The 26686-nt window shown below is 49.6% G+C and overlaps 1 protein-coding gene across 5 annotated transcripts in view; it reads right to left on the bottom strand.

Annotated features, from left to right (window-relative positions):
• Nucleotides 1-26686, bottom strand: part of TEAD4 (TEA domain transcription factor 4) — a 69247-nt gene that overhangs the window by 25696 nt on the left and 16865 nt on the right. For 4 of the 5 annotated variants that reach the window (XR_003970176.1, XM_032593896.1, XM_030321434.2 and 1 more), the window contains exons 2-4: nt 16357-16611; nt 2735-2799; nt 2201-2263 (exon numbers count right to left, since the gene is read on the bottom strand). Coding sequence is in view for 4 of the 5 variants with exons in the window: in XM_032593896.1 (XP_032449787.1) it covers nt 2201-2263; nt 2735-2799; nt 16357-16611 (383 nt within the window). In the remaining variant the exon portion in view is untranslated. Of the gene's footprint in view, nt 1-2200; nt 2264-2734; nt 2800-16356; nt 16612-21514; nt 25149-26686 lie in introns of those variants that run through there. The other variant, XM_030321433.2, reaches the window with a different exon arrangement.

Genomic DNA, 26686 nt, shown 5'->3' with positions numbered 1-26686 from the left:
AACACACAGGAAACCCTTCTGAGTGGACGGGTCATCCTCAAACCACTGTCCTTTTTGGGTCAAACTTGGGCCTTGCTCTCAGAGGCTCCCTGATAACCAAAGAGGGAGCTAATCAGCATAAGGTGGCCTCTTCCCAAGGACACTTGCACTGTTCAGGAGGAAGAAGTCAAACACGCCCAGGCCAGCTGGCTCAGGCCTCTCCCTCCAGGAGGACATGTATGATGCAGCAGGCCACACCCTCCCAAAGCTTGCAGACCTCTGTGGTTAACAACTACATTATGAAGCCAGAGAGCTCCATCCGCTCAATGTCAGCCACTTACGTCCCTTCCCGGATAGCTGATCTAAACAAATGACTGGGACTCAGGAAACCACGTCCTTACCAGGGTGGGACAGGAATCAGGGGGAAGTAGGAAGGACATTATGAGGAGTGACATCAAATGGCCAGGCTATAAGGCCAGGGAGTCACTGAATTTTGGGGCTGGAGAGGACCTCAAACGTCAACTTGCTTAACTCTGTCATTTTACATTTTAAACCAAATGGAGCTTGAGGAAGGTCAGTGACTCATCCAAGTTCACATGGTACAAGGGCAGAGCATGCTACACCAAATCCCGGGTCCTGGAGGATTTCTATCTAATAGAAGTCTGTCCACCAGGGATTATGTTAGGTCACAGACCCCTTTGAGAATACGACAAAATCCTCAAACCAATCTCCCCAAGAAAACTCATATAAAGATTTGCATATTATTTAAGGGGCTCATGGCTGCCCTTGATGTCCATCCAGTGGTCTACGAAGGCTCTCCCTGGCCTCCAAGTTACAGCATGTGGACAAAGGTAGGTGCGATTCCTTGAAGCAAATGTGCCCATACAGATGGTCCCCAAGGGAATTAAAAGTTTCCCTGGATGGCTGTAAACAGAACACTGTAAAGTCTTGTCTCCATTCTGGCCCCCTGCCAGGGTCCCAGTGAGAGGCAGACCGGAGAGGGAAAGTGGGGCTCAAGTTGGACTCCAGGACCCAAGGGTGTCTGAGGGTACGTGTGCTGGCTTGAGAGGGAGTGACAGCTGAGGCCCAGCCAGCTGTCCCAGGGACAAAGGAACGAGGTGCCGGGCTGCAGCTGTGGGGGCTGGGGACAGCTGGGCTGAGTGGGCAGCGGGGTGCGGCTTCCTGGGAGTTCCCACCACTCATTTGGAGCCTCCCATGTCAGGATCACGGACAACTGAAGCCACACGGGACCTTCAAGCTCCTCTAGTTCAGGGGTTTTTAACTGGGTTATGAGCTACTTTGGGGTTCAAGAGCCACAGAGCATCAGAAGCAGATGGGAGCAGGGTCTCTGGCCTATTCCTCACTAACCTAGCTTTGACTGGAGTAGCCCCTTTGATAACATATTGGGGTGATATTTTGTTTGGGGGGGAAGGGGGGACCCGGCTGCTTAAAAAAAAGTGTGTTAACTGCTGGACTCAGTCTGATTCCCTCAGATGTTAGCTCTTCCTGCCAAGTAGCTGGGCAAACTCTACTAGAAGCGTGTCTATGGTGGGGTGGGGGCTCACTCCCTCTTGCCATTCACCAAAAGGGTCCCCTGGCTCCAGCGACCAGGAGGCCTAAGTCCTGTGGGGAACAGAGTGCCCCAGGGGGAGTCCTGTGGGGCATGGCCCTGTAAGGTAGGGCTGACCTGGGGAGGGGAGAGAACTGTCCATCTCAGAGAGCAGAGTGCAGGAAGGAATTCCACCAGCTCCCACAGTACAACCCACCCCCACCCCACCACCCACAGCAGTGCCTCCCAAGCCTGACCACCCTGTAAGCTCAGCAGATGGCAAATAAGGGGCCAGTGGCTCAAGGACGTCCTCAAGGAAGGGGGTATGGAGGACAATCCCACTGTGATTCGGGAAGTACTCTGTCCAGGGAGGGGGGATGCTCTAGAGCCTGGTGGTCTCACATACTTACACACACACACACACACACACACACACACACACACACACACACGGCTCTGAAGTCAAGTGTCATTCCCTATATAGACAGGAGCACGATTATAGGCTAAATCCCAGTCTTCTTAACACCAACAAGCATGCTGGCTCTGCACACAAACAGCCAGCCCCTGAACCCAAGGGAAGACTTTTCCTGCTGGAAAAGGAGCTCCAATTTCTAGGAAGCTTGCCCCACCCATGCCCTAGGTCCTCCCTCCCACTGCTGCTGTTTGCCTTACCTTTAGCTTGGCCTGGATCTCGCGGGCTTTGCGACGGGCCAGCACCTGGATGTGGCTGGAGACCTGCAGCAGGAAGAAAAGGCTCCTGTCCCTACCTCCCAGAAGGCCTGTGCTCCCCATTCTGGCTCCCTGACCCTCAGCACCGCCCTCCTCAGCCTCAATCCACATCTGTGGAATGAATGAATGAAAGGGCCAGTCAATGGTGGGCCTTCAGTCCCTCCATATCCAGCTAATCCAGACTTTGGCAATAAATACAAGTATAGTGCCAGTACTTTGTCCTCTGTTCTTCTGGTGTCCTGGAGAGGGGAGGGGGCTGCTGACTCCCCTGTAAGGTGAGGGATTTCCTCCCAGTTGATAGCAACAGGAACCACAGGGAAACTGAACTATCTGTGGCACACCAAAAAGACACAACCTCTCTGAACCAGCCCCACCAGGAATCCACACTGGGGCCTACAGAGGCCCTGGCCCACCATGGGAGCAGGCTGGAACTGGGGTACCTGCCCCTGGGACCCACACTCATCTTTCAGGGCCCACCTGCTTCCTGGTGCGGGTCTTGCCTGTCCGGAGCTTGATGTAGCGGGCAATCAGCTCATTCCGACCTACAGAGACACCAACAGCTTCTCAGCAGGAGAAGGACAAAAGGCAGGCACACAGAACGATCTGGGAGATCTCTTCCCTCATCCTCTGGCCACCTTGACTGGGTACTTGGGGTGAGAATTCTACAGGTTCCCTCCTGCCCTCCTTGGATCCCACGGATCTCCCAGCAGCAAGAGGAAGCTGAGGCCTTGGTGGGAGACTGGTAACCTGAGAGCAAGGAGGTGACAGGGCTGTGGGCCCCACATAAACTTGGGGAGCCCTCTCAGAGGCCACCTCCTCCCCTCCACTCTACAGCAGGCTGACAGTCCTGCCTCCTCCTGGGGCCTTCTGCACACTTGAGAGGCTGCAGGGAAGCGCCTGGGCTTTGGCCATCCCCCATGCAGTCCCCGCGGCTTCCACCACCTCCATATGAGCAGGGCCTTACAAGATGTCTTGTCTGGTCTGTGAGCAGCAGCAGGGATGGGGGACATACGTGCTGAGACACCGAGGGTCCCCAGAGAGGAGGTCTGAAGCGCTTAACTCAAAGAAAACCCAGACAGACCACAACTCCAGCTCCGTGGCTCTAACCAGTCAACAAGTAATACTGAGTGTGTGCCATGGGCCCACCCTGCTAGGGGCTAAAGCTGCATCTAAGGGATCTCAGAAAACTATGAGGAGCCACCTGTGTCCTCTACTACTATAAATGCAATTATGAAAGAGGTTCCGTCTTCAAAGAAACTGCCACCTAGCTGAGGAGAGATGTGTGCCCATGCTGTAACTCCAGTGCGTGCCACAGACAGGGAACACACAGTGTGTTTAGAGCACAAGGGGTCAGTTCAGGTTGGGTGGTCAGGTGAGCCTTCAGCTGGACCTTGACCACTGGGTAGGATTAAACCATAAAGAAGGACATTGGGCTGGGGAGAGGGAGGGCAAGGGGATTTCAGCAGGAGCTACCACCTCCCTGGTCCAGCTCTGGGGCCAGAGGGCACAGCCGACAGCCTGCCCTGTCCTGCTGGCCCTTGTTGAGCCTGGAGGACTGTGACTATGAGTAAGGAGACTGCTGGTGCAGGGGGTGGGGGTGGGGTGGTGGTGATGAATAGGCTATCCACCACCCTGCTGTAAGCAGAGAGCACAGCCAAGGCCAAGCCGGCCCCCCAGCTGACCTTTCCCCACTGCCAACGCTGAATTAAGAGGCCACCCTGAAGAGGTCTCATCTGCCAGAAAGACTAGGTGGCCTGAGCACTGGACTGTCTGTGTCAGGGAAAGAAGGGAGGGAGGATCAGACCCTGAGGATATCACCTGCCGGCTGGTCTGCACCTAAAACAGGGATCCAGCAAGATGGCTCTTCTCAAAGCTCTCCAGGGAGAGTATTCCAAAGGCTCCTTTAAACAAATGTCTGAATAAAGTTCAACAGTCCTGCCCCATGTCTAACTTGAGACACTCATGTTGCAGCTATGAAGTGCTATTATCACTTGCCAGAGTCTAAGTCATCACCAGTGGTGACTATACACGGGTCACAGAACTGGGATTTGGGGAGCCAGATGCTAGCCCAGTGGTTCCACAAATGAGCTATGGGACCGTGGCCAATGGGATTTTATTCCTCCATGGACCTTTACCCAGACTTCTCTTCTTAAAACAGGCCCTTTTAGGTGCGCCTGGGTGTCTCAGTCGGTTGAGCGTCCGACTTTGGCTCAGGTCATGATCTCGCAGTTTGTGGGTTTGAGCCCCGCATTGGGTTCTGTGCTGACAGCTCAGAGCCTGCAGCCTGCTTTGGATTCTGTGTCTCCCTCTCTCTCTGCCCCTCCCCCGCTCATATTCTGTCTCTCTCTCTCTCTGTCAAAAATAAACATTAAAAAAAATTTAATAAAAATATAAATAAATAAATAAATAAATAAATAAATAAATAAATAAAGCAGGCCTTTTTAGGGTATTTTCTCAAGATTATTCCAACCAAATTTTTATAGACTTAGGAAACAGACCTTAACTTTGGCTCAGTTTCCTTTCCTGTAAAACAAACAGGCCTGTGGGAGTAGTGTAGTTCAGAGACCAGCCTGGGAGCAAGGAGAAGAGCAAGGGGAGAGAGAAGGTTCCTGAGAGCCAGGAAGCTGACTGCAGTGCTGGAGGACATGCTCTTGAGAAGGGCAAGTTGGAGAGTCCCGGGGCGGGTGGTGGGAAAGGCAGGGAGCACTCGTCTGAATGGCATCAGAGACCATTGTGACTCCGGGCTGCTCCTCTAGCCCACACCTTGTGTGCAGGGAGCAACCTATCAGTTCTATCTGTCTTTTCTGTTAGATTCTCAACACCTCAGAGCAAGAGACTACACATCCCCATTCAGGTCAGCATCTCCAAAATCTGGCCCTGTTTGTCAAATAAAGGGTATATCAGCAAATCTTGACAGCCGACCCTTGAAGAACATGGGTTTGAACTGCACAAGTCCACTTACACATGAATTATTCTCAATAAATACAGCACAATACCATATGTATTTTCTCTTCCTTAGGATTTTTTAAATAACATTTTCCTTTCTCTAGCTTATTTTACTATAAGGATATAGTGAATAGATATAACATACAAAATATGTGTTAATCGACTGTTTATATTATTGATAAGGCTCTGGTCAATAGCAGGCTGTTAGTAGTTAAGTTCTGGGGGAGTTCAAGTTATACATGGATTTTCTACTGTGTCTGGGGGAAGGGTAGCATCTCTAACCCCCACATTGTTCAAAGGTCAATTGTATAACCAGAATCTAGACACTTCTCACCACCTCACCCTCCGTGGTCCAAGCTCCCATCCTCCCTGGCCTCAACTATTAGAATAGCGTTCTACCTGGATCCCCTGATCAGCCTATTCTCAACACAGCAGCCACAGCAATCCTGTGGCTCAAACACCCTCCAGTGGCTTCCCATCTCCCTCAGATTATAAGTGTCCAAGCCCCTACAATGGCCTAGAGAGACCCACAGGATCTGTTCACTCCATCCCCAGCTCAGCCCCTCCCTGAACTTATGTCACCTGCTACTCGGTCTCCTGGCTGTTCCTAAGACCTGCCTGACCCATGCCCATCTGAAAGCCTTTATGTGCCCTGTTCTCAGCCCAGTCACATGTGGCCCACAACCTCACCTTCACACCCTTGACACCTTCTTTGCTCAGATGCCATTGCCTTAGAGACCACTTCCCTGAACACTCCCCTGAAAACTGAGGTCAGCCCCCGCCTACCCACCTTGGACTGCCTACTGTCTTTACTGTTCTCATAGCACCTTCTCACATGCCATGTGATCTGCCTACTTACTGAGCTGCCTACTCGGAGCACTGCCTACCTCCTCCCCACTCCCAGCAGAAGGAAAGCTCCTGAGAACAGGGATTCACACCCAACACCTAGAACACTGCCTGCAGTTTTCTGCAGCAGGTTCCCACAAACATTGTTAAATGAATAAGGGATAATGTTAAATAGTGATATGATACTGGCCAAATGTCCCACAAGGCTCTTTAGCCTTCTATAGGTAAGGTACAAGTTATAGAAAAGCAAATACCCTTTTACTTCTGATTAGTCCAACATAATTCTTAAAGTGATTTCTTATCCCGGTCTCATTTGACCCTCTCCATGCAGGAACAAATCCAGATTTGGGGGGAGCCTAAAGCATCTAAAAATTGGAAGGCTCTCATTGAGAAAAAGAATTTAAAATATAAACCAAAATTAGGCTAAGATTATTTTAGGTTAAGATGGATATGTTTATTCTCTTGATGATAGTAATTGGTTTCATAAGTGTATATGTCTGTCAAAACTCAACCAAATTATCCACTTCAAATATGTATGTATAGTTCACTATATGGCAATTATATTCCAATAAAACTACTTTACAAATTTAAATTAAAAATAAAAAGCTTAGAGGTGCGTGGGTGGCTCAGTTGGTTGAGCATCTCAGTGGCTCAGGTCATGAATGATCTCACGGTTCATGAGTTGGAGCCCTTCATGAGTTCGAGCCCCTCATCGGGCTCTGTGCTCAGAGCGGGGAGCCTGGAACCTGCTTCGGATTCTGTGTCTCCCTCTCGCTCTCTGCCCCTCCCCCGTTCCCTCCCTCCCTCCCTCTCTCTCTCTCACCCTCAAAAATGAATAAACGTTAAAAAAAAGAATAATAAAAGGTTTAGGGACATCACATTACTAGTGATGGTCTTGAAGCATTAACCCCATCAACTTCACGGTAAACCTCCCTACTGCCTGTAGAAAGGCCAGCAATTACACCTATTACCAAAGGAGAAAACTGAAGTCAGAAAATCTCACCCAGATTGTCTACCAGCAGATCTAGGACCAGCTGCCTGGGTTTGAGCACTGGTGCAGCCACTGTGGGCGGTACAGTGAACACCTGGCACCAAGAAGTTGCTGCTCAGTTAATGGGAACTCGCCTCCAACACCGGGCCAGCGTCCTGGCCCTTTATGCAGCGGCACATCCTCTACAGTACATGTCAAGCAGCAGCAGCAGCTAGGGAGGAGGCCTGTGTCCTCCATTGGCCAAGACCCTTACTCCAGACATTACAGATGGCTCGCCTCCTGTGAGAGCCCCAGGTCACGAAGACAGAGCCCCTCCTAGCCCCACAACTGCCTCTGCCCTCGGCTACAGAGTTCAGGAACGAGACAGGCCATCCTGGCCCTGGGCTAAGCAGTGGGGGCCATGGGAGCCAAACCCAAGGGGTCTGGGCTGGCTCAGCTGTCTTTTACCAACTTGTGCATCTTCCCTCTCTTTCTCTGGAACAGCATCCTCCCCTCCCTTACCAGCTCATCTCAGACCATTATTCCACCCAGCCTTGTTCTGCTTATCAGAGGCAATGCCAGGAGTCGAGAGCTCCCCCTGGGTGGGAGTGAAGTGCTGGGCTTCTGTGGGTGTGTTGAGCCAAAAGGGGTCAAACAGCTTCCTTCCTGCCACTGGGGTGCTTTGGAGGTCACCCTGGCCATTCTGCCTCCAGGCCAGCTGGCATCTAATCCAGGCTCTACACATACATGGAGAGTTTCTACAGCTTCTTTCCCTCTTGTAACAAGAGCTACGATAGTGAACATTTATTTATTGAGCACTTATATGAGCTAGTACCTGTGCAAATACATGATGTGTACTGGGAGTTTTATTTGCATGCTCCTTGTCAATCCTCATGTCAACTCTATGCAGCTGCTACTACTGTCACATTTAACAGACAGGGAAATCGAGGTACAGAGAGGTTTGGAAAGCTGTTCAGGGTCACAGGCCAACAGGTAGTTAAGACTGAAATCCATGCAATCTGGTTCTATAGTCTGTCTCTTCAGTATTGCACAGAATTACTTCTATTTCACATGGGATTGAGGGCCGTCTCTCTGAAGGGTTGGACCTGGAGATCCCACAGGTCCAGTGTAGCCTAGGGAAGACAACTCTGTGGCCCAAGCAAGGGAAGTGATTTACTGAAAGTCACATAGTTTGTTAGTGTTCCAGGTGCCATGAGAACATACATTTCTAAGGCTTCATGACTATGATACAATGACTGCCCTCCCTTCGCCAAGCTGGGAGCTTCCTCTGCAAGACCACTGTGCTCCTCCCTCTGGATTGATCCCCCGATTCTCTGGGGCTCTGCATGAAATAAGTCCTTGATGATGTCTGACTGCCCCTCACCTGACCCAGGTGCTGGAGGAAGAGCCGGCTATTTGAACCCAAAAGCCTGCCCACCTGTTTTCATTCTCTTATGGACAGTGGTACCCACAGCTGATAGAAACCAATGTGCTTTGGATGATGTAGACGTCAGGAAGCCACAGAGTCAAAGGCAGAAGCGGAGAGAAGTAGGGAGCATGTGTTCAGAGGCAGAGCCCTGAAACTACAGCCAAGGTCAGCAAAGAGCAAGGGCCGAAAGAAACTAGTACAAAATCCAGATGAGTTAGTGGGAGAGAAAGAGACCTGCATCCTTGTCCCAGCTCTGCCACTTGCTGCTAAAACCCAGGCCTTTCTTCTCCCCTCCAGTTCAGAGACCACATGCTGGGGCAGCGGGAGGCCAGCCTGGACCTCATTGGGGGCAGCTGGGCATTACAGTGTGGCAGGTGGCCTTGGCCAACCCAAGAGAGGGCCTGGGTGGGGCTGGAAAGGACACCTCCGCCAGACTGTGGCCCATCTGTCAGGGGACATGTGTCCAACAGCCCCCACCTCATGTCCACAGCCCCATCCCACCATGGGTGAGGACAGCCGATGGACAAAGGTCAGCCTTGGCCTAACTATAGGCTGAGGGTGGGGCGTTCTCGATGCAGGGTCCACATATCACCACCACTTCCTCCCAACCCCACATACCAGGTCACATGTACCTGCCAGCCACCCCAGGCTTTTCCTTGAACACACACTACCACTGAAATCGTTATCCCGTTTGCACAACCCTGTATGGAACAGGCCATTTCTGCATCTCATTTCCTCTGTATTGCCTCCTCTCTCTGCACCAGCCCTCTGTCTGGGTCATAAGGGTATTAAATGGCACAAAGGAAGTGAAGCACCTACCACCTAGCAGAAGGTCAGTAAGGTCAGTAAGGTCAGCTGTTGTTGTTCAGGTTGTTCATAAGGCCCCATTATACTGAAAGCTATTAGTTTTTAAAATTGGAAAAGTTGAGAACCTGGGCACAGAGCCTCCCACCCAAGAGGAGACAGATCTGCATGTGTAGTGTTTTGGTTCACCAGAGGCCTCTCACGGGAGGGAGCCTCTTATGAGCTCTCCATTTCACCCTGGCAGCTTGGGACTGGCAGGGGGGGAGGGAGGGGGGGCAGGGAGGCCAACCTTCCTCCACAACCAGCCCTAATCCCGATGGCCTGGGGGCCTCTCTGTCCAGGGATCGGCTGAAGCTATAAACACCTGCAGCTGGAGGAGGAGGCTATTTGTGGAGAAGAAACTTCTGCCCGAAGCCTGGAAGCCTGAGAAGGCAGTGATTAGGCCTGACATCGGAGCTATTACCACCGTTGTCCCTGGAGGGCTCTGAGGCTTCTGGTGAAATCCTACTCGGCCTTCAAGGCTGCCGCCCCAAGAAGGCTTCCCTGATCCCCACCCAAGTGGGTGTGCCCACTCCCACCTCCAAGTCCGGGTGCACAGGGGTCTGTGCCTTTCTCTAAAGTCACTGGAGCACCTGTCTTCCTCTCTCACTAACATCCAAGCTCCTTGAGGGCAGAGGACATGTCCAATTCAGCTCTACACCCCACTGCTGCTCTCTGGGCACCTCCATGGGCTCCCATCTCTGCGGTAACACTAAAAGGTGATGTCTTCTTCCAATGAGTACACGAAAAGATGCTCAACATCACTAATCATTAGGGAAATGCAAATTAGAACAAGATGCCATTTCACACCCACAAGGATGACCATTAAAAAAACAAACAAACGGGGGCGCCTGGGTGGCGCAGTCGGTTAAGCGTCCGACTTCAGCCAGGTCACGATCTCGCGGTCCGTGAGTTCGAGCCCCGCATCGGGCTCTGGGCTGATGGCTCAGAGCCTGGAGCCTGTTTCCGATTCTGTGTCTCCCTCTCTCTCTGCCCCTCCCCCGTTCGTGCTCTGTCTCTCTCTGTCCCAAAAATAAATAAACGTTGAAAAAAACAAACAAACGGAAAGTAACAAGTGTTGGCAAAGACGTGAAGAAATTGGAGCCCCTGTGTACCACTGGAACGACATAAAATGGTGCAGCCACTGGAAGACAGTTTGGCGCTTCCTCAACAAGTGACCTCCAATTACCATTCAATCCAGCAATTCCATCTCTAGGTCTATACCCACAAGAATTGCAAGTAGGGACTCAGATACCTGCACACCCATGTTCAGAGCAGCACTACTCACAACAGCTGAAAGGTGGAAACAACTTACTGTCCATCAAGAGGTAAGTGGATATATAAAATGTGGTGTATCTGTGCAACGGAGTATCATTCAGCTATAAAAAAAATAATAGAGCTATGACACAGGCTACAACAAGGGGAACCCTAAAGACACTGTGCTAAGCAGAATAAGCCAGTCACAACAGGACAAATATTGTATGATTGATTCTACTTCCATTAGGTACCAAGAATAGGCAAATTCATATGGACAGAAAACAGAACAGAGGTTACCTATGGCTGGGGGAGGGGGTTGGGGAGTTAGTGTTTAATGGCTACAGTTTCAGTTTGGGATGGATGAGAAGGTTCTAGAGACAGATGACAGGGATGGCAGCAACAATGTGAACGAATTTAATGCCACTGAACTGTACCTTAAAATGGTCACAATGGTAAATTTTATGTGATGTATATCTTCCCACAATAAAATAAATGAATGTACCCAAAACCAAACAAAAAGGTGGCTTTACTGTCATCACTCCTCGGTTGCACAAAATGAGGAACTGAGGCTGAGAAAGGTTAGACCACCAGTCCAAGGCCACACCAGTGCAAGTTTGAACTGAGGGTCACATCATCAGGCCTCCAGAAGCATGAAGTTAGCATTGTAAACCGGGGGGGGGGGGGGGGGGGGACATGGAAGGAGCCAGAAACCACAGAGCAACAGAGCAAAGGGCAGTGGAGGATCCAAGGAACATGGTGGTGGCAGGGGGCAGAAGCTCGGATGAGGGCACTGACCGCTGTCCCATCACCTCAGTGACCAGAGCCTTGACCTGAGCCTAGTCCCTACTCTGCCTCTCCTTAGCTGTGTGAGTTATCCAAAACAGGGTCTCTTCACCTCTGACAGTGGTCATCGCAGCACCTGCCTACAACGCCCATCAAAACCACCACACAGAGTCCCTCCTCTGGGTGGGTGCTCACTGTCTTCCCCCTTCCCTGGGCACCTCCCTCCTCTACCCTGCTCACACTACACTTCCTTCCAGAAAACTTCTAAGATAGCCTATCCCCCTGAGTAACACTATACACAACATAAGTGCCATGAGATTACTTTCTAAAGATGTTTCTCCTGCCCCTCCACTGTCCCATACAGTTGTGGACAACAGAGGCTGCAGCCCTCAGCCCAGGCCTGGCTCAGGGCAGTGGGAGCTTGTTCAAGAGGAGCTGCCCAGGTAGTAACAAGAACAAGAAGCCTGGGCCACAGGGAGACAATGGAGAAAGCAAGGAGAGGAGAAGCAGAAAGAGGGAAGAGAGGCCAGGAGAGCTCGAAGATTCAAGAGCATGGTGGGCAGGAAGGAATGGACACACAGAGAAGACACAGCTGGCCAGCCAGCCCTCTTGCAGGCAAGGCAGAGATGGCAAGACAGCGGGGACCAGGGCAGAGCTGCGAGGGGGGAAAGACAGAGTGTGCGGGCAGATGGGGGTGACAAGTTGCCCCACGCTCACCTCCCCACCACCTGCCCACGGGGCCAGAGGCCAGGCTGGCCAAAGGAGGTCAGAGTGACCAGCATGGCGATGCCAGGGCGCGGGTCACACAGTGACGGGGCACAAATGAAGGCAGTTGTGAGCGAAGATGGCTAGTGGCCCCGGGAGCCTGTCTGCAAATGTGGGAGGCTCAGCTCAGAAGTCACAGGCGCTAATCTGTGCTGCAGCTCTGCATGCTATCCACATGTCTGCCTGGCCCTCCTCAGTGTCCTGCTCGGCTGCACTGGGGCCAGAGCTGGGAGCAGGCCTAATTCCTGTCCTCAGAGCCTCCAGCTCTAGATTCCTCCTCTGGGCGCCCTGGAATCACTCTGATGATCCTCAGCTCCCACCCTGTGCCCCACTGGGCTGGCCCACCTGGAAAACAACTGATGGCCTCTGAATGTGGGAAGCGGGGTGTGTACGCAGTGGGGCTCTCAGGGGCTCAGGCACTGGGGGATGGCAAGAGAGGGTCCCCAAGGGAAGATGAGAAGATGCAGGAGAGCAGCCAGAGTAAGGTGACGTCTGAGTCAGCTTGGCAGCCTGTCCCTCTTCCTCCACCTCCCGGGTCGCATCACACACACACACACACACACACACACACACACACACACACACACACGGGGCTGAGCTCAGAGCTATATATACCTCCCAGCTGGACGGCGGCCCCTGCTGAGTGAGGGCCCCTTCATCAACTCCCTGCGAGGTCCTGCCCTGGCTCAGCCCCCATGCCTGGTAAGAGGAGATGGGGATAAGCCAGCGTCTGGACCCCAGCAGGATCTGTAGTCAGGGAGGACAGGTGCTGTGGGGGCTGAGTGAGTCATCAGACTCATAGTGCCCCTGCCCAGAGCCTGACCCACCTGGAGCCCTGGCCAAGTAGAAGGGGGAGGTGGTGCAGGGAGGAGAGGAGCAGGCAGGGCAGGCTTCACAGAGCACACAAAGGCCATTCAGGGTGATGGGGGAGCACTACGCTTGGGGGTAGGGGAACTGGTTCTACCCGTGGCTCTCGCACTTACTACCTGAGAGACTCTGGGAGAAACTCTTGGCCTCTCTGAGGTTCTATCTATCTCTGCATCTGCAACCAGAGATTATAATTCCTCCCTCCTCTCCTTGAAAAGATTGAAGCGATAAAGGGTATCAGAGACCACTGAGAGCCTCTATCTTCCTTGGCACAACTAAGAGGCTCCAGGACCCTCCACCCCTCCCCTCCCTCCCTCCCAGGTCCTCCCCTGTGTGATCCCCCTCCTGGTCTCTCTGCACAGGAGGAGAACCACAAAAGGGACACCAACATGGCCAGGGCAGTTTGCCAAACACCATTTTCAGCCTGTTTCCCCACCACTTAACAGCTCCCCTCCAGCCAAACAATTCCAACCCAAGGCCTGCCAGAGGCCTGCAGGCTTGCACTTCCCAAACTGGCTCAGTCACAATCTCAGGCTTGCACTTCCCAAACTGGCTCAGTTACAATCATCTGCTGACTGATAACAAAGTCTCTTAACCCAATTCCTTTACATGTGAAATGGGGAGAGAAATATCTACCCACAACCACTAAATAAAACTAAGTATCCCTCCCCAGACATCCACCACCAGGTGAACAGATAAACGAACTGTGGTCTATCCATACGGTGGAACGTTATCTGGCCTTGAAAAGGAAGTTCTGACATAGGCTGCAACGTGGAGGAGCCTTGAGGACATTACGCTGACTGAACTAAGGCAGTCACAAAAGGGCAAACAAACAATACCATATGATTCCACTTCTCAGAGGTGCCCAGAGCAGTAACATCCATAGAGACAGAGAGCAGAATGGTGGTTGTCAGGGGCTGGGGGGAGGAAGGGATGGGATGTAGTGTTTAGTGGGTACGAAGCTTCAGTTAGGAAGATGAAGTTCTGGGGATGGATGGGGCTGGTGGCCGCACCACAATGTGAATCCACTTTCTGCCACTGAACTGTACACTTACAAATGGTTAAAAGAATATACTTTATGTTATATATATTTTACCATACATGCGCACACACACACACACACGCGCGCACACACACACACACACACACAAAGAAACATCTCAGCATTCAAAGTCTGGTCCACAGTGGCACCCAAATAAATGTCTGCTGATTCTTCCACATTCTGCCATCTCCACAGGTACCCTCAGCTCTTGCCCTTTCCTGAATGCCTCTTAGCCGCTTGTGTTTGCCAGAAAACTTGTGCTTGTCCCGGGCACACATCACGGCTTCCCCACAAGAGACCCTGACAACTCTCAAGCTAAACAGTTTGCCCTCCCCTTCCCCCCAACCCCTTCATACCTTCACACCTCAGCTCTTGATCAATACCCATCCCATTCTCCACTAAAGTAGTAGAAAGAGCCTAGAACATCAGTTCTCCATTCCTCTCCAGCTCTATGGGAAGAAACTATGTAAAGTGCTTGATCCCACATCTAGCACCCAACAGGTGTTCCATACACATCCACCGTCTTCTCCATGAGGCTTCCCAAGGGGCCAAAAATAAGAAGCAACTACTAGAGCAGGAAGTGGTTAGAGCAGGGGTGGTACGGGGTGTGGGGAGGATGATGCAGGGCATGGACACCTACAGAGAAGTAAGACAGACTCTGTAGGGATCCAGCAAAGCCACAGCGGTGGGGCTGGTGAGGAGAGATGAGCAGTTAGAACTTGTAACTGGTGCCCGAGGACAAGATCCAGGGTCCACCTTGCCCACCTTGCTTTCCCAACAAGTTAAAGAAAGAGAGGAATCACTCTGGCCTTGTAGGTAAAGCTGCAGGTAAAGAGTGAGTACCAGGTGCTGTGAGAGCCCTATACTCCCCAAGGCAGTAACACACAGGACCCATGTTCAGTCCAGTTGAGCTCAGTTGAATAGGGTCCCCCCAGAATTCTTGTCCACCCAGAACCTCAGAATGTGACCTTATTTGGAAACAGGATCTTTACAGATGTACTAAGATGTACACTGGATTAGGTGTGACTAGTATCCTTACAAGAGGTCAGGACACACAGGGAAGACAGTCGTGGGACAACAGAGTCACGGACTGGAGTGATGCAGCTACAAGCTAAGGAAGGCCATGGATTATGAGCGACCCAGGAGCTAAGAGAGAGGCTGGAACAGATCCTGCCTCAGAGCCTCCAAGAGGAACCAACCCTACAGACACCTTGACTTCAGACCTCTGGACCCCTTAACTGTGAGAGAATACATTTCTGCTGTGTTAAACCACCAGTTTGTGGTCATTTTTCACAGCAGCCCTCTGAGGTGAATACAGCTAGCTCCCACGAACCCCTCACAGAGCACCCTTTACTGTGTTGGAGGGAGGGGCACCAGCATTGGATGGGGGAGAGAGAACCTGAATATAAACTTCTGGGGGTGGGTACCTGGCCTAGAACCATTTTGTTGGGAGCCAGGGCAGGGCCCTCTGTTGTCAAGGGTGCCAACCAGTTACAGAAATCCTCCCACCGCCTGCCCAAGACCAGTGTTTCAAGCTGGGGGTCCTGGGAGACTTTCCACTGGGAATGAAAGCCTGACCTGGGCCTTCCAACAGCTATTCAGTTTTTGGTTTTGTTTTGCCTTTCCACATAACCTCTCTTCCATCCAAAAGTCAGCACAGCCCCAGGCAGACTGCTTGGTCCTTCCCACAGGGCTACTGGACATAAAGTTTCTCTGAATGTTCTGAATCCTCAGCCACTCACAAAGATCAAGCCTTTCCAGATCACTCTGAGCTCAATGGAACCTTTCCTGAGGGAAAGGTCTACAGCACTCTGCTTGACTCTCTCCTGGAACACTCCACATCTGTCGTGTTGCACAGACATGTGTGTGCTCACCTCACCTACCCCCACCATATTGTGAGCAGGGTCCAGATCTTCCCCGCTTAGGCTTGGCACACAGAAGCCTCACGACTGAGTGCATGAATGAGGGAATGAGTGAGTCCAGTAACCACCTTCCTAACCTCCCTTCACAGTCAAGGTAGGGAGCTGGGAGCTCATGAAGCATTTGCCTGGGGAACAGCTTATGGGATTTTCCCAGCCTGCTCTGGTGGGAGGGGGTTATTCTTCTCCTTTCCCAAGCCTTCTACCACAGCTTCCCTCCCACTCTAAGGCTTCTTCTCACACACCCTCCCACACTTTGGGAACCCAGGTCAGTGGAAGCAGCGTCCACCTGATAAATGCCCTAGCGGTCATTACCCCGTGCATTACTTGAAGAACCCCAAGGTTGCTGTGCCTGGCCCCTTGCCGGGCCCTATTTCCAGAGCTGGATCACGAGGGCAGGGGCCCACCACCCCACCCCAACAGGCTCCTTACCGTACATCTTGCCCTCATCCGAGAGGATGATTTTGCGGCGGCCGCAAGGCGGGTAGATGGCCAGGGCCTCCTGGAAGCTCTGCTCGATGTCCGGACTCCATACACCCTCCGCATCATTGTCGATGGGCTTGTCCAATGCCTGGCTGCCCCCAGAGACGTTGCTCCCCTCAGGGGAGTTAGGAGGGCTCCACTCGTTGGAGGTAATGGTGCCGGCCTTGCCCTCCAAGGCTCCGCTTGGAGGAGCGCCCGTTGGACCTGTTTAGGCAGAAACCTCCGCTTTGGTGGAAGAACACATGTCCGTGGGATGGGGCACCCAGGGGAGTGCCAAGCCCCAGGATCAGTTGCCCTTCCTTGCTTGGCCACCCACAGCACAGGAGCTCAGAGGGAATAAGGCCAGGGACCCAGGGGATAAGGAATGAACTGAAAGATCTGGGAGCATCAAGAGACCTGGAATCTGGGGCAGGTCATGTCCCCTCTGTAGACCTAAGCTTCCCACCCTGTTAAGCGAGCACAAACATCCCAGGCACCTCGGATGACCTGACAGATACAGGGAGGTTGGAACTCAGAACTAAATCTCAATCTTCAGCAAAAAGACAGAATACTGACAAAATATGACAAGACTGTCTGTCTGCCTAAACCCTAGGTTAAAAAGACAGTCTTAACCCATACTGCAGAAAATTCCCAAAGATAAAATCTTGCTAAAGAGGTTCTCAAAATCTAAAATTACAACATAGAAGAAAGAGGAAACAATCTACCATGATCAAAATTCAATAGAATTAGAGCCCCAAGAACTAGAGATAACTGGACTATCAGATAAAAACTATTATATAATGGTATTTCAAAATAATTATCGACTTAAATAAGGAATTGGAAACATGAGAAAGAATTAGACACAATCAAAAAACACAAAGCAGACTGGAAAAAGAACCAAATAAATATTTTAGTCACTGAAGTTAAAACTCAATCGTTTGGGGCACCTGGATGGCTCAGTCGATTAATTGTCCTGCTACGGCTCAGGTCATGGTCTCACAGTTCGTAAGTTCAAGCCCCGTGTCGGGCTCTGTGCTGACAGCTCAGAGCCTGGATCCTGCTTTGGATTCTGTGCACCGCCCCCCCCTTCCCCACTCATGTCTGTCTCACTCTGTCTCTCAAAAATAAATAAATGTTAAAAAATATATATTAAAAAAACTCAATGGTTTAACTGAGATTAACAGCACATTAGATACAGCCAGAGAAAGAAGAACCTGGAAAAAATATCTTAAGATATTACTGGGAAATGTATTTTTGTAATGATGATAAAGAGCAAAGGAGAACAAAATAAGGCACTTCAACATACCTCCAATTAGCATTCCAGAAAGAGAGAATACAGAAAGTGAAGTAGAACAACATTTGAAAAGATAATGGCAAGGAAATTTTTCAGAAATAATGAAATACATGAATCCTCCAATTAAGGAACCATACTGAATCCTAACCAGGATAAATTAAAATAAAATGAACACATACTGTAAGGACACTGCAGAATACCAAAAACAAAGAATAGATCTTAAAAGCATCCAGAGTGAAAAAAAGACAAATCACCTACAAAGGAAGGACTATGATGTTAATTGTATATACAGATAGTGGACTTCTCAACAGTAGCACAGGAGGACCCAAGTTAATGTCTCTAAACTGTTGACAGAAAAATAACTGTTAACCCAGAATTAAAAGCCCAACCAAAATATCATTCGAGAGTAAACATTTAAAAAAAAAAGCATTTTTAGACAAAGATGGAGAGAATTTACTACTAACAGACCCTCACTTAAAAAAAAAACAAAACAGTAAAGGAGGTATTTTTTTAAAGGGAGCTTCTAGGAAAAGAAGGCATGACACGCATGGAAGAGGTGAGCAAAGTTATGGTAAAATAAAAATGAATCTGGGGCGCCTGGGTGGCGCAGTCGGTTGAGCGTCCGACTTCAGCCAGGTCATGATCTTGCGGTCTGTGAGTTCGAGCCCCACGTCAGGCTCTGGGCTGATGGCTCAGAGCCTGGAGCCTGTTTCCGATTCTGTGTCTCTCTCTCTCTCTCTGCCCCTCCCCCGTTCATGCTCTGTCTCTCTCTGTCCCAAAAAAAAATAAAATAAACATTGAAAAAAAAAATAAAAAAAAAAATGAATCTAAACAATATTAACTATATAAAGACAATAACAATGATGGTGGCTACGTTTGGTCATGCGATACACACACGTGTATATATGTACATGCAAGAAAAACCATGTTTCTGAACCATACATTCTGAAGATGCATTTGCTAAAATTCCAGACCCAGTCACAATAAAAAATACTTATTAGCAAACTCTATAAACAAGGAAACTTCCTTAAATGTGACAAATGGCACCTTCCAAAACCCTACTGTGATGTTGTGATTTATAATAAGAAATGTGTATCTGGTCTTTGTCCCAGTTTCTAGCACAGAGCTTCTAAAACCCCTGGAATTTCCAAAGAGATGAGAATGATAAAGGTGTCTTATTATGTGAATGTGGTGACTTTTGGAATGCATCTATCTAAGGATGAAGGCTGGTGGTCAGGAGAACTAACCATGTAATTAGAGGGTTGGAACCTTCAGTCCCACACCACCACCCCTTTTGCAAAGTACAGGGAAGGGAAAGGGACTAGAGGTTGTATTAATTGCCAATGGCCAATAATTTAATCAATTGTGCCTATGTAATGAAGCCTCCATAAAAACAAAAAAGGAGGGGCTTCCGAGAGTTTGAGTTGGTGAACACATGGAGATTTGGGGAGAATGGCACATACTTGTAGAGGTTATGGAAGTTCTATGCCTTCCCCCCGACCTTGCCCTATGTATCTGTTTCACTTGACTCTTCTGAGTTACGTATTTTTTGTAATAAACCAGTAATCTAGTAAGTAAAGTGTTTCTCTGAATTCTATGAGCCACTCTAGCAAATCAGTTGAACTCAAGGAGGGGTTACTAGAACTTCCAATGTATAACCAGTGATAACCTGGGCTTGCCACTGGTATCTGGGGTTGGGGGGGCAGTCTTATGAGATAAGCCATTAACCTGTGGGATATGATGCTACCTCCAGGTAGACAGTGTCAGAATTGAATTGTAGGACACCCAACTGGTGCTAGAGACTTGTTGATTAGTGTAGGAACGTCCTCACCCCCCAACCCCACTCACACACACGCACATTGGAACTAGTGACCAGAACTTTAACGTGCACAACACTTACTGATTAAACACTAGAAGCATTACCTTAAATTCAGAAATAAGATATCACTTTCAACATTTATACTCACACTGTACTACAGTCCTAGCCAACACAGTAGGACAAGACAGATCTCAAGATTGGAAAAAAGGAAGTAAACTGTCGTTATTATAAGGAATTACAATAGAAGACTGAAGGGATTTCACAAATTACAATTACATTCTTTGATACCAGAAGTAACATGGCATATCTTACTAATTTCTAAAAATATTCCGTCTAGAGGGGAGCCTGGGTGGCTCAGTCGGTTAAGCGTCTGACTTTGGCTCAGGTCATGATCTCACAGTTCGTGAGTTCAAGCCCCACATGGGGCTCTGTGCTGACAGCTCAGAGCCCAGAACCTGCTTTGGATTCTGTGTATGTCTTGCTCTCTGCCCCTCCCCAGCTTGCACTCTGACTCTGTCTCTCTCTCTCTCTCTCTCTCAAAAATAATTTAAAAAAATTTTTTAAGAAAAATAAATAAATATTCCATTTAGAAACCAAAGTAGTAATTTACCTACTGATAAATCTAACAATAGGTGAGACAAAGGAAATCATAATGGTTTTGAAAGACATAAAATGCCTAAATAAATGGAGAGGAAAATTGTGCTCCTGGATGGGAAAATATCATAAAGATGTTGAATCTTTACCAAAAAAATAATTTCAATGAAATTATGATTAAAAATTCCACAAGGTCTCAGGGCACCTGGGTGGCTTAGTCGGTTGAGCATCCGACTTCAGCTCAGGTCATGATCTCACAGCTCGTGGGTTCAAGCCCCGTGTCGGGCTCTGTACTGATAGCTCAGAACCAGAGGCTTGCTTCGGATTCTGTGTCTCCCTCTCTCTTTACCCCTCCCCGCTTGTACTCTGCCTCTCTCTCTCTCTCTCAAAAGCAAATAAAACATTAAAAAAAAAAAAAATTCCACAAGGTCTTCCACAAAACTTAACAAGCTGATCTCAAAATACATGGAAGAACAAAGACCATTCTCAAGTTGTCTTAACTCACTGTCTTCACCCTTCCTTTCTTCTCTTTGGTCTCATATTTTGCCAGACCCATTCCCTACATGTTTTCCTCAGGGTTCTGACCTGACCTCTCCTTTCAAAACCCCATACATACCCCCCTGGGGGATCCCCACCCACAGCTTACATTCCCACTGTATATTTTTGATTCCCAAATCTGTACGTCCTTCCTGAGTTTGGGCATATATGGCAACTGCTTACCAGGCAGTCCTAATCAGCCTTCTCTGAAGCTCCTCAAACTCAGCATGTCCAAAACCAAATTTTCAGCTTGCCAGTGAGTCCTGGCCCTCCTCCTCCTCCTCTGTGTCTCTCAAGAAATGACACCGCCATCCACCCAGAGGCCAGAAATCTAAGAATGTATTGACTTTTCCCTCTTATCTCCATAAATAATTAACAACCACATCCTATCTCCTAAAAGTCTTCTTGAAGCCACATCTCTTTCTATCTCAAGCCCTAATCCAAGCTTCCGCTAGTGCTCACCTGGATGACTGCGCCAACCCCATGTAGACTCCATAATCCGTCACTGCAGCCACAGTGATTTTTCTACAATACAAATCTGATCATGTGATTCCTCTACTTAAAATCTTTCAATGGCTTTCCCATAATCTTACATAAAATGATATGTTCCACAATAGGATTTTATAAGGCCCTTCATCAACTGATTCCTGCTCTCCTGCCATACGTTCCATGCACCTACACGGTCCTCTATACTCTCTTCTTTGCACCCGGCCCTAACCCCCACACTCAATTAACATAATAAGCTCTTTATACCTGGAAGGGCTGCCTGCAGCCTTCCTCCCCATCCCTACCTCACCTAACTCCTACGCATCTTTAAGGTCCAGCGAAAATGTCATTTCCTCTGGGAGGATGACCCAGACCTCAAGTCTGGATTAGGCACCCACCTCTGAGCTCCAACAGGTCCCCGTGCTTTACATATCTGACCCCTCCATCTCCCATGAATGATGGGCCTCCACCATACGTCAGACTTCACGAGGGTGGGGATGGTTGTCTTTCTCTAAGTCCTCAGCACACTGCACAATGCGAAGAACAAAAGAATGAATAAATGAGTAGAGATTTGCTAAGTGCTTTTTGTGAAGTAATGATTTCCCTGTGGGGAAAATGAACTGTTCTGTGTTTAGTGTCAGGAAACCAAAAAAATATCAGTAAATGTTCGGACTTTGGCACACCAGGGGGAGAGCTTCAGTTGTAGGTTAATCCCTTTGGGATTTATTTTGGAGGTTTGTAAAATGAAAGTGTGATGTCTGGGCATCAAGAGACTGGTTCTAGTTCCAGTGTTATAAGCAACCGTGTGACCATTGTCAAATTCGTCCATTTCTTAGATTGGGATCTAAGGTCCTTTCTGTCCTACAGTGCCTGTGGCTCACATTCACTGCCCAGGTCCTCCACTTCTTCTGGGACCGCTCCTACCATGCAGACTTTCACCTGTGGCTTTGCTCAGAGAAGGCTGGAGAACTGACCTGCCACGGAGAGATATCCCATATGCTGGTCAACAAGATCTGATGTTAACTAGCATGGCGCATGACGTAGAGTCAGTGCTCAGTAAGAGCTATATTAATTGTCACCATCATTATCTAAGCTACAAATAATGCCTCACGTGGAAGGTCTAAAGTCCTAAATGGACCTAACAGATACATATACCTTCAGCTAGTATTGATTAATGTTAATAAATAAATAATATTAATACTTAAAGTCTTGTATGTCCTAACTTCAGCCTGGATTCTCTTCTGGGACCTGGCACTAAACCCAAATGGTTACCCCAAGCCAGATGGAGGGTGCTATGAAGTCCAGAAAGGAGAGAAGGAAAGGAGGGAAGCCCAACCTCCCTGATACTATGTAAACCTTTCTGAGAAGTAGAGACCAGGGTCTCTGGGCCCTCTTTCACCACAGCTGAGCTAGACCAGCCAGGTGAAGTAAGCACGTTCAGCCCCTGTATTAGTTGGGCCCAGGGCAGCCCAGTGGACCACCAGACCTGGGGAAAACCAGAGAGTCCTGTCAGATACTGCCCCACAAGTGAGGTTTCTGAGGACCTGCGCTTTGTGTTCCCAAGATTGGGTCCATCCCAGGGGAAGCAAGGCAGGGGGTCACCCAAGGCCCCAAGCCCCGGGATTTGTGACTGAAATGGAGTTGCTCCCAGCCCTGTGTGGCCCTGCTGCCCCCAGGCCATAGCTCTCACTGGCTGGCCTCTCCCAGCCTCACCGCCCACGGCCCCAGGCCTGGCAGCTGCCTTCCCTCACCAGGCAAACCTCCCACACAGCCTAGGCCCTGCAGCTAGTAGAATGGAGGGTAAGCCAACACCAGTCCAGAGAAGGAGCCCCGCTCCCCCTCCTTCCCCAAACCCTCCACAATGACCCCATGGGCCTGCCAGGACGAGAGCAGGAGGGGAGGACAGATGGCACAGTTATGCCTGGGCCATGTGCCATGAACAGAGGAATAAAAATAATCCTTGGCTTAGCTTCCAGGGCCTGGCCTGGAGGCCTCTGGTTCTGCCCCCAGCCCCACCCAAAAGCCCACCAGATGGCCCACCCAATGCCAGCTCCAGGTCCAAACAACACTCAGCTCCACCCTAGGGATCACAGATGCCAGTTACTCAGGAATTTTCAGGAGAATTAGAACTCATAGGCTTTTATTAAGATCTTTTTAATAATGAGAAGAATAAACTCCCCAAAAACACTTTCAGGAGAAGAAGGGGATAAGGATCCCCAGGTTATAAATGGAGAAACGAAGCCTCAGGGAGGGCAAATGGCTTGCCCTGAGAAAGTTGAAGAACCAGACCTCATCCCCTTTGGTCCTGTCCCCTGCCTGCTCCAGGGCCATATCCTCAATCAAAATCTCCATCTCCTGCTCAAAAGCCCACCCCTTCAGTACCTTTCCATGGCCATCAGGGACCACTAAGCTCTACCCTTCTCCCCCTAGCCTGCAGAACCCCCAAGATGCAACTCAACACAGGACAGTGCCTGATCTGTGTTCACCTACTTCCCCACTGGTCTGTGAGCTACCTGAGCACATAATTATTTCTTATACATTAGCACCTCCCCCAACTCTCCTGGCTCAGTGTTGGGAATTTAGATAGATGTCACCCTACTTTAGGTAGTACCAGTTATCCCACTGATTCCCTTTCCTCAGTCAAGAACAAATCTCCTACTCATTTCCTTTTATCATAGTATCTCTAACTTGTTGAGGGTCAATGCATGTTATAACCTCCTCCCTGTGCTCCCGACCCCAAATCGGAAGTGATGGAGACTGAAACTCAAAGTTTATGACACTTGCCTGGTATCATCCAGAGTAAAGGAGAAACAATTCAGAGGGGCCCTGAGTTCCCTGCCCAATTATGAGGGTAGAAACGGTTCTCTCTGCCCCTTGTCTCCCGACTCAGATTCCAAGAGCTCTGGGATCCAGGCTAAAGGCTCCAGCTCCATCAGGGTCCTCATGACCCGTGGGCCCTGACATCCAGCACACCTGCCTCAGCTCTTACTCTGATGCTCTCCTGGGGCCCCTGGAAAGAATGGCCACCTTTATTCCAATGACTCTTTAAATAAGCTGAGAGGAAAGAGAAAATGGGATTTCTTTCCAGGAGAACCATCCCATCTCCCACTATATGAGTCTCAGAAGTATAAAGTTAGAGTAAGCAGAGGGAGCTGCTAAAGTAGTTAGCAGCTTCTGCCTCAATCTGAGAGCATGAGACCTTCTTCAGGCTGGTGGGCTTATCTGCAAGGCTTGGTAACCAAGGCCAGTGGAGTTATGTCTCTGAACCTCAGGTGCTTTGTTCAATCCACCAGAGTTGTGGTTATAGAACATCTACGTTGGATGCAGTGTGGATCCTTTGTATCAATACATTTCAGAGCAGAGACAAGAATGAGCCCTCCCATCATTACGTTGGCTATTCCCACTGGACTAGACTCTGGAGACTGGGCCCAACCGTACGAGTGCCAAACAGTGCTACACACACTGAACCACAAGTACAAGATGCAGAGCTCTGTGCAAACTCCCTGATTTGGGGGGTTGCAGTAGATCTCTAAGTCTTCACTGCCCTGACCTCATTTCTTAGTAAGAACAGGAAGGGAAATCAGGAACAGTGGATGCCAGACTCATCCCCTCTCTCCCCTCTAGCCCCCTTGGTCTCCTCAGCAACCCCTGAACCCCAAGTTTACTCACAATGACTTCCTGCTTAGGGTGGGCCTCCTTCCTGACACCAGTCCATTAACAACCATCTGCTGAGGGTAGGAGAAGTGGGGGGAGGTGGTTCAACTACAAGCTGAATAAGATCTGAGGATCTAGTGTAGAATGGGGTGACTACTGCCGATAACACTGTATCGTATCATTGAAAATTGCTGAGAATACAGCTTAAATGTTCTCACCAAAAAGAAAGACATGAGGTGACAGATGTGATAATTAAGCAGATGAGGGGGGATCCTTTCACAATGTGTATGAATATCAGGTCACCACAATGCACACTTAACATATCTTACAATTTTAAGTCACTTATACCTCAACAAAGGTGAATTTTTTAAAAAGAAAAATACATTTTTTAAAAAACACCTGCGTACCTATTTTGGGGACTCAACTCTGGAGAAATGGGTTTGGGCCCTCAGGGAACTTAGATGGGGGAGGGAGGCTGAGTGCTACAGAGGGTGAGTGGCTTCGGAGGAATCAGGTACAAGGCACACAGCTCAAGCCAGGGCCTGCCTTGGCCCCGGGCCCCACCCACAAAGTAGTTCAGGTCCGAACTACTCACTGGGCCTCCTCAGAGGTCTCTGTCCTGATTCTAGTTGATGTCTTCTTTACCAGTCGGCGATGTCTGAGGAGCAGGGCAAATTTACAGCCCCCAAGGTGCCTAGAAGACTGGCTGCTTGGTTGTAACTGCAGAGGCTGAGAGATGGAAGAAGAGAGAACCCAGCCTCCAGGCAGGGCTAGGCCATAGCGGGGAGGCCCACTTCCCCAACACACAGTGCTGCCTCCTCCCCTAGTGCACGGCCCCCATGCACTGGGCAGATAAACTGCAGGACAGGTTCAGGTGGCCCAACACTCGTGGCAGAGAGGGCGAGCAGTCAAGGAAGCACCGGGACACTGAGGGACTGACATTCTGCTCACCGAAGAGAGAACTATTTTCATATTAAGACTAGAAGGTACCATTTTTACATACCCATTCTGTGCCTGGCACGGGGCTAAGCACTTGACTATAATATCTCCTCCAATCCTCCCAACACCCCTTTGAGGAGGCTAGTGCCGCTCATTTCAGATGACGATGCTGGGGCCCCCCAGGTGCAGTGCTATGCCCAAACCCCAAAGCTCCAAGTGGCAAGGCTCAGTCCCTTCCCCTCAGCAAACTGCCTCTTGCCCACTGCAATGCTGCTTGAACCTCTTTGCCAACAGTTCTGTGAACAACGGGATGCTGATTCTACACCATGCAGGATTTAAGTTAGTTGTAAAGCGTAACAGGGACAGGTACCAGCTCCAGGACTGACCAGGTAAGGGGAGCTGGAGGCATACGGGCCCCACAGCCCCCACAGCCTCTGGCAAAGGTCCCAGGTGGGAGATGCAGGCATCCCAAGGTTTGTGTGTGTGAGAAAAACCCCAAAAGAGAAAGTTGCCCTCCATCTTACAGATACAGGGACTAAGGCCCTACAAGGTAAAACAACTTGCCAAAAGGCCCCATGGCTCATTAAAACCGGGACTAGAACCAAGCCTCAGCCCCATGCTTTCTTGCCACACAAGTAAAACTGCCATGCCCATCATCTGGATGCCTCTCAAAGAGGAGAGAAAGTTGGTTCCTAGGAAGGAGGGCAGCAGGTGACCCACATGTGGATAAGCAGGTTCCCCAGCCAAAAAGATCGTTCCCTCCTATTTTCATGCCCAACACCTCCCCATAAGGGATTTAGTCCTTTGAGTCTTTCATTCATTCATTTAAAACTATATATTGAACAACTACTATATGCCAGGCCTTGAGTACAAGGTCACAACCGACATGGTCCTGCCCTCAACATCATTCAGCCTAGTGGGTGCAAGGGCCCAGAGTTCCCTGTGAAGCTCCTGATTATTCACAGAACATTCACAAA

Source organism: Lynx canadensis, chromosome B4 (assembly GCF_007474595.2).
Source record: "Lynx canadensis isolate LIC74 chromosome B4, mLynCan4.pri.v2, whole genome shotgun sequence".
Lineage (NCBI taxonomy): Eukaryota > Metazoa > Chordata > Mammalia > Carnivora > Felidae > Lynx > Lynx canadensis.
This window is presented reverse-complemented; position numbering and strand designations above follow the sequence as displayed.